This window comes from Podarcis gaigeae (genome assembly GCF_964106915.1).
Source record: "Podarcis gaigeae genome assembly, chromosome: 16".
In the NCBI taxonomy this organism is placed as follows: domain Eukaryota; kingdom Metazoa; phylum Chordata; class Lepidosauria; order Squamata; family Lacertidae; genus Podarcis; species Podarcis gaigeae.
In genome coordinates, this window is record NC_139693.1 from 6984910 (window position 1) to 6991871 (window position 6962).

The 6962-nt window shown below is 44.8% G+C and overlaps 1 protein-coding gene across 1 annotated transcript; it reads right to left on the reverse strand.

Moving 5' to 3' along the window:
• Positions 1 to 3327: 3327 nt before the first annotated feature.
• Positions 3328 to 5519, reverse strand: LOC310833430 (uncharacterized protein). Its single transcript, XM_083716166.1, has 2 exons — positions 5403 to 5519; positions 3328 to 4069 (listed from the first exon to the last, which is right to left on the reverse strand). Exon 2 carries the CDS (start codon positions 4049 to 4051, stop codon positions 3560 to 3562), a length of 492 nt encoding a protein of 163 aa, XP_083572292.1. The 5' UTR covers positions 4052 to 4069; positions 5403 to 5519; the 3' UTR covers positions 3328 to 3559.
• Positions 5520 to 6962: the final 1443 nt, after the last annotated feature.

Genomic DNA, 6962 nt, shown 5'->3' on the forward strand with positions numbered 1-6962 from the left:
TTGCACCATTGCAGCCCCAGGCAACAGTGGGTATGTGATTTGGGGGGGGGGGGGCAGGCTGTAGCCATGGACATGCTATGTGATCTGATGGTGAATTTGGGGTGACCCAATGCCAAAATCCTGAGAATTCCTGTGGATCCATGCTTTTTAACCACATTTTTGCACCATTGCAGCCCCAGGCAACAGTGGGTGCGTGATTTTTTTGGTGCAGGCTGTAGCCATGGACATGCTATGTGATCTGATGGTGAATTTGGGGTGACCCAATGCAAAGATCCTGAGGATCCATGCTTTGTAACCACATTTTAAGTGGGGAGCGAAGGAAAAACAAAGAAGGGACATTAGAGGGGTGTGCAGAGAAGCAGCTGGCTAAGAATGCAGGAGAGGGATTTAACGGGAGGGAGGAAAGAAAGGCAAAAGTTTCCCCCCACCCAAGCCAGCCATATCTCTCTCTCTCTCTCTCTCTCTCTCTCTCTCTCTCTCTCTCTCTCTCTCCCTCCCTCTCTCCCCCTCCCTCCCTCCCTCCCTCTCCCTCCCCCTCCCCCCTCTCTCTCTCCCCCAGCAGCACCGGAGCTTGCCTGGAGGGGAGGGGCTTTCCCTGCTCTTTGTTCCGTTTCAGCAAACACAGCAACGAAACAGAGGGGGTGGGCAGTAAGACCCTGAGGCAGAATGCAGGAAAGCAGCCACTTCCTCTTTTCAGGTTTCGCTTCTCCGTGCAGCGTGCAGCGCCGCGATTTGATTTTTGCATGATTTTTCGGCTCCAGGGACCACACATTCGCTCTATAACACGCACAGACATTTCCCCTTCCTTTTTAGAAGAAAAAATCTGCGTGTTATAGAAGGAAAAATACGGTACTTCCTTTTTGAAGCCAGTCATTTCAGCAAAGTCTGGTGAGGAGAGAGATGCTATTCTTGAATCCATCTCTTTCTGTATCTGCTTCATCACAAACTGAATTAGCTCCCTGCATATTAGACACGGACTCCGCCTCAACAGAAAACAGTCTCCAGGTTTGCTTACAGCAGCTTTTGCCTTTTGACTTCTAGTGACAGGGTAAACCTTCTCTCCGGCTCCCAGTATATTCTCCCTAAGAATGTTGGCTCATGTTTCCCTCTCCAGTAAATCTTTGCCTCAGACACTGGGAGCTAATCTGGATGCCTTCGGTGACCTTTGCTGTTTTGTGAGGAAACATATTTGCGTGCTGAGGTCCCCAAGACACCCCAAACCCAATAACTCAAACTTCACACATTATTTTTGTTTAAGGTTTTTGGCATAATTTTGGCCACAACTTTATTATCAATACAAATTGTGAGTGGTTGCTTAGGCATTGGTTAGACTATCTGTCCTCCCCGCCTTGGGGACAGCCCTGACTCCGTAGTCAGTGCGGAAGAGCAAGATCAGGGTCAACTGGAGCTGCGAAACAGACCCTCAGCTAATCCCCGCATGCTCCTTGGAACTTACACGGCCCGCACCCTGCACCAAGGGTTTGGACGAAGGGGATGGTAAGTTCCAGAATTCCTTTAACGGAATACCCGTGCAGCATTGGAGGGGCAGGCCCAGCCTATCCATACCCCTCCACCAACCAATTTTAACCAATGCCTAACCGCCAACCTTACAAGTTGTGACGATTTGCTACGCAGTAGGCAAAACCCAATTGGCACACACTAATCAGCCAAGAGGTAAATTCCTACTGGGCCCCCGCACCAAGGCGAACGACCCCATGACAGGCATAGCAAGGTCAAGCGAAGCCCAACAAGGGAGGGCGGGCGGGAGATCCGATGTCCACAGCAAAAGAGAAAGAGAAAGCTGTGGACCTTGCTTAAATAGCCACTGACCCCACCCCTAAGTTTGCAACATCAACTTTCCCCAGATAACCAGATCCTCCCATCTAAACAAGCCCTGGCTTTAACTTGCCTAGCAATCATGGGGTGCCTTGTATAGCCCCATCCGCAACCCGTGCTCTCCTTTTAGTGAGAACACGCTTTGTGGAAGTATTTAGATCCTCTCTTAATAAACTGATTCCTGTACCTGTGTCTAGAGATGCCCACTGTGTGTTGTTATTCATTAAAACTTTCTCCATTAACTCAGTGTCAAAATTTGAAGCTTTCTCAAACCTCATTTTACAGAGTTTGACCTTTTGGGAGGGCTTGGACTGGTTTGGACTCAGTCTGACCCTTATGTTTCTCTCCCCTTATGGTTTTGATCTATGGGCTACTTTTAAAATGAGGCTGCATTTTAAATTGAATTTTAACCTGTATTTTAAATCGGGGGTTTTTTCTATTATGTTTGTATTGTAATTTTACTGGTGTTAGCCGCCCTGAGCCCGGCTCTGACCGGGGAGGGCAGGGTATAAATAAAACTTCTTCTTCTTCTTCTTCTTCTTCTTCTTCTTCTTCTTCTTCTTCTTCTTCTTCTTCTTCTTCTTCTTCTTGCGAGATGTCTACAGCTTTTGCCATTTTAACTGGGGAGCTGGGATACTAGGTGCTACTGACCTGACTTCGCACCTTCCTCTGTGCAGTTTGCTTGCCTCCCTCCTCTTCAAGGCTAATTGGTCTGCTAACACACACACCTCGTGGACATTCTGAGGATTTCTGTCTCTCAAAATTCGAGAAAATGTATAGAGAGACTTTTTTCTCCCTTTCTCATCTTGCTAGAAGCAGGGGTCATGCAGGGAACCAGAATCTTGCAGAATTCAGTGGAAGCAAAAGGATATAGTTCTTCACAAAATGCATAAACCTCTAGAATCAGTACCAGAAGATGTGGCGATTGCCACTGATTTGGATGGCTTTAAATGCAGATTACAAATCAAAAAATAAAGTCAAGGTTTAAATGTGCTTAATATATTTCTTTAACTCGTGTATGCAATAATTTAAAACTGCTATCAAAATACAGTATCTGACTGAGAGGCTGGAAATCCTGCAGCATTTGACTGCATTATCTCCTATCAAAAATATGTTATTGTCTAAAGTCTTGTAACATATTGATTACAAAAGCTGTAGTCCACAATACATTCCACACTGTGTACGTATGCAAATGTTGCAAAACTACAAAAGATTATCCAGCTATTATGACTGTTACTTCTCTGAATAAATAATGGTTTGAGGCACTCTAAAAGGGGACTTGTTTTGAAAAAGGGGGAAAGGATAATTCTCTCAAGGCAAATGTACCTTATTTTAACCACATAGAAGTATACCATTCAGGGGGCCAGAGAGAAAGATGTCCTGCAAATGTTCCAATTTTAGTTTGACCAAAAACTGCTTCAGACAGCTGAGGCCCTGCACACCTTGCTATGTGGAACTGAGGCTTTACATTTAAAAACCAAGACAAACAGGTTATCAGAATGCAGAACAAGCTTTATTGAAAAGGTCAAAGTAAGCGCATTGAAAGGGGCAAAGAAGAAAATTGGTGTAGAAGGATCTTTTTTCTTCTGCACTCTGAAGCAAAGAACGGAGGATGAATTCCAGGAGTGATTGCTTGAGTTCAGCTTTTCTGAACCATGGCCGATAGATCTGTATCAAGCCCTCTGATTATCAGTTCAGGATATGCTTCTCAGGTTTAATTGGTCTATGAACAGATGCTAAAACGGCGCCCGAACTTCCTTCCCCTCCCGTAGCCCAAACCATAGCCAAAACCTCCAGAGCTTCCAAGGAAACCAGACCCAAGGCCCAAGCCCCCATAGCCTCCTACGATCCCGGAACCACCAACGGCACATGGAGTGTTGCCTCCAACAGCCACAGGCTCACAGCTGGCAGAGAGGATGGGCCCTGGGATGGTCACAATGGAGGCAGGTGGCTGGATCACGACCTCTGCTGGTGGGATCTGGTTGATGGGTTTAGGGATAATCCCATCTAGGATGCCAAGGTTGGCTGCTCTTTCAGCACCTCCATTTCCATAGCCCAGGCCTCCATATCCATAGCCGAATCCTCCATTTCCATAGCCGAGACCTCCCAATCCATAGCCGAGACCACCATAGCCAAGACCTCCTGCTGAGCCAAACCCAACGGTGGGGGTGGAAGCACAGGATGGGACAGCGCAGGATGGACCACAGTCAACCATTGTTGGGTGGAGGTGAGTCTGAAACCAAAAACACCAAGGGAGAAAATAAGTGTGGGGTACATCACTTCAATGGGGGTGGACCACAGTCAACCATGGCTGAAGAAGAATCTAAATTATATAATTGAAGAACTGAGTTGAATATGGAGCATGAGAACCAAAGAGGGCCAAATAATTATAAAAGCTCAGATATAAGGTACTTCAGGGAGAGTCAGCGTGTAGTTTTTTCTGATGTTGCAGACTTCAATTCGCATCAGACCCAACCAGCATGAACAATAGAGAAGGGTGATGAGACTATAGGAACTAGACCCCTGTGGTAGACACTGTAGAAAAAGAAGAAAATACTCACATACCTTATTAGGTCTCCATGTTTCCATGATCGTGCTTTAAAGAAAGAAGCTTGTTATGTCAACAATTCTATCAAGCATTTTTTGACAGACTGGACCACAATAAACTATTATCGACCCAGGTGGGGATGAGTATGAAAAAATAAAGCTGCAATCTGTTATCTATTTACCTGGGATTAAGCATTAGTGAATACAATTGGGTTTACTTATTAGTAAAAACGCAGAGTTTTGTGCTATAAAAGGCAGAAATGTGTGTATATGTGTGTGTGTGTGTGTGTGTGTGTGTAAATAACATTTAGGAAGAGAGATAATAGAAACTGGTGCTCTATAAGACGCACCAGACCACAAGACGCACCTAGTTTTTGGAGGAGGAAAACAAGAAAAAAATATTCTGAATCTCAGAAGCCAGATCAGCAAGAGGGATCACTGCGCAGTGAAAGCAGCAACCCCTCTTGCTGTTCTGGCTTTTGGGATAGCTGTGTAGCCTACATTCACTCCATAAGACGTACACACATTTCCCCTTACTTTTTAGGAGGGAAAAAGTGAGTCTTATAGAGCAAAAAATACGGTATATTTAACAGGCATACATGACATTACCATGGAGATCTTCTCCTACTATGTTTGCTAAATGGCACAACCGGACTTCAAGTCCCATCTGCCTCAGCCACCATAGACAATGGCCATGGAATATAGGAGCTATAGTTCATAAACATCTGCAAAGCCCCTGGTTCTCCTTCCCGGTTCTAAACATATGTCGAAAGAATCAGGGATGATTTATTTTATAAACCTGCAGGGGGTGAAGGAGGGATGGGGAACCCGTGGCCCTGAAGTTGTTGCAGGATCCCAAGTCCTCTCAGCCAGCATTCCCAATGGACAAGAATGATGGAAGCAACATTGCAAGGACCTCAGGATACCCATCCCTGCTCTAATTGGAAGAGCCATCTAGCCTTACTTTAATGTGAACCTATGACAGGCTTGGAAATATCCCCCCAAGAAAATAGGCTTACCTGCTGCTTTGGTGAGATGTAGTGAAGACAGGAGAGTCAGATGAAGCTGTTGGAGAAACTGGGAGAACGTTGAGCTTTTATACAGTTCTGCAACCGCCCCAGTGATCAAGGGACCGCCTCTTCTGACTAATATTTTATTTAGTTGTTGACAATTTAATGTGCAAAATTACTTCACTAAGCACAAAAGGTCACAAAATTAAGTGGTTGTAATAATGAAAGACTAATAGTCTCAACACCATTCCCACTCCCTTCCTTTTAATTTTGCTGACTTCGAGTCTGATGCTTGAAACCAGATGCACCCAGAGGGAGCAGATAGAGATCTTCAAAGCTCTTTCATCAGCTTAAGGGACTCTAGGACATCATCAAATATTTTGCATATGCATACCGGATTCTAAGAGATCTCCAGTATCAGTGTCCTCACGAAAATCCATCAGCACACAGTTGTATTCAGTTTCCCCTCATCTACACATTACTGGAGTGCAATTCTCTTTAATATCATACATCATTGTGCCTTCTTTTCTTTAAGATATGCATTTGTAGGCACAGTTTACTCCAATGTATTCATTTTGCTACCCATTACAGTGCTACCTTGCTTCTCAAATGACTTAGTTGTCGAACAAATCAGCTCCCAAGCGCCAAAAACCTGGAAGTAAGTGTTCCGGTTTTTGAATGTTTTTTGAAGGCCAAACACCTGACACAACTTCCGCTTGACCGCAGGAAGCTCCTGCAGCCAATCGGAAGTCGCCCCTTGGTTTCCCAATAATTTCAGGAGACAAACGGATTAAGTTTGAGACCCAAGATTTCACTGTACTTGGATAACTGCACTGGGAAATGCAGACAGCTACAGATTTTGTAGCACAGCAATGTTTCAGTTTGCACATTGTTTCAAAAAGGGGTGAATAAATTTTATTTTTCTTTAAGGGTCAATTGAATTGAATTTCTCTCCCATTCCTAAACTCACCTGCCTCTATCACTGAAAAAACTTCATTCCTGTTTCTACTTAAACTTACTCTACTTACTGTACTCTACTTACTCTACTTGGTCCTTGTTCCCTACTGTCCTGGTAGTGTATATGGTTCTGACAAGATATCACTGCACTCCCATCAGCCCCAGTCAGCATGGCCAATAGTCAGAAATTATGTGAGTGAACTCCACAAAAACTAGGGGGAATCCTGTTGGCTACCTCTGCCCTGCTTAAACTAAGCCTAAAGCAAATACATCCAATCCAGGAATGAGGAATCTGTGGAACCTCCTCTATTGCTGAGGTTCATATCCAAGGAAAAGTGTGCACAGTTCCCTATTCAGACCCGCTTCTTGTCATTTTGTAACAATGCCAGAGGCTGAGCTATAAATGGCCAATAGCTATGATAGCAGTGTTTGAAATTCACCAGGTGCCAGGCTCATTTTGCACCTGGCTATTGACCACTTGCGACCAAGTGCTGATGCCCAGGTACCAGGATGGTGCCTGATGTTTCCACCATCTGGAGGTGCATGCCTGGGGATCCTTGGATCTTGGCTCTTTTCATACACTAGCAGCACATCCTGTAGAATTCTGTTATA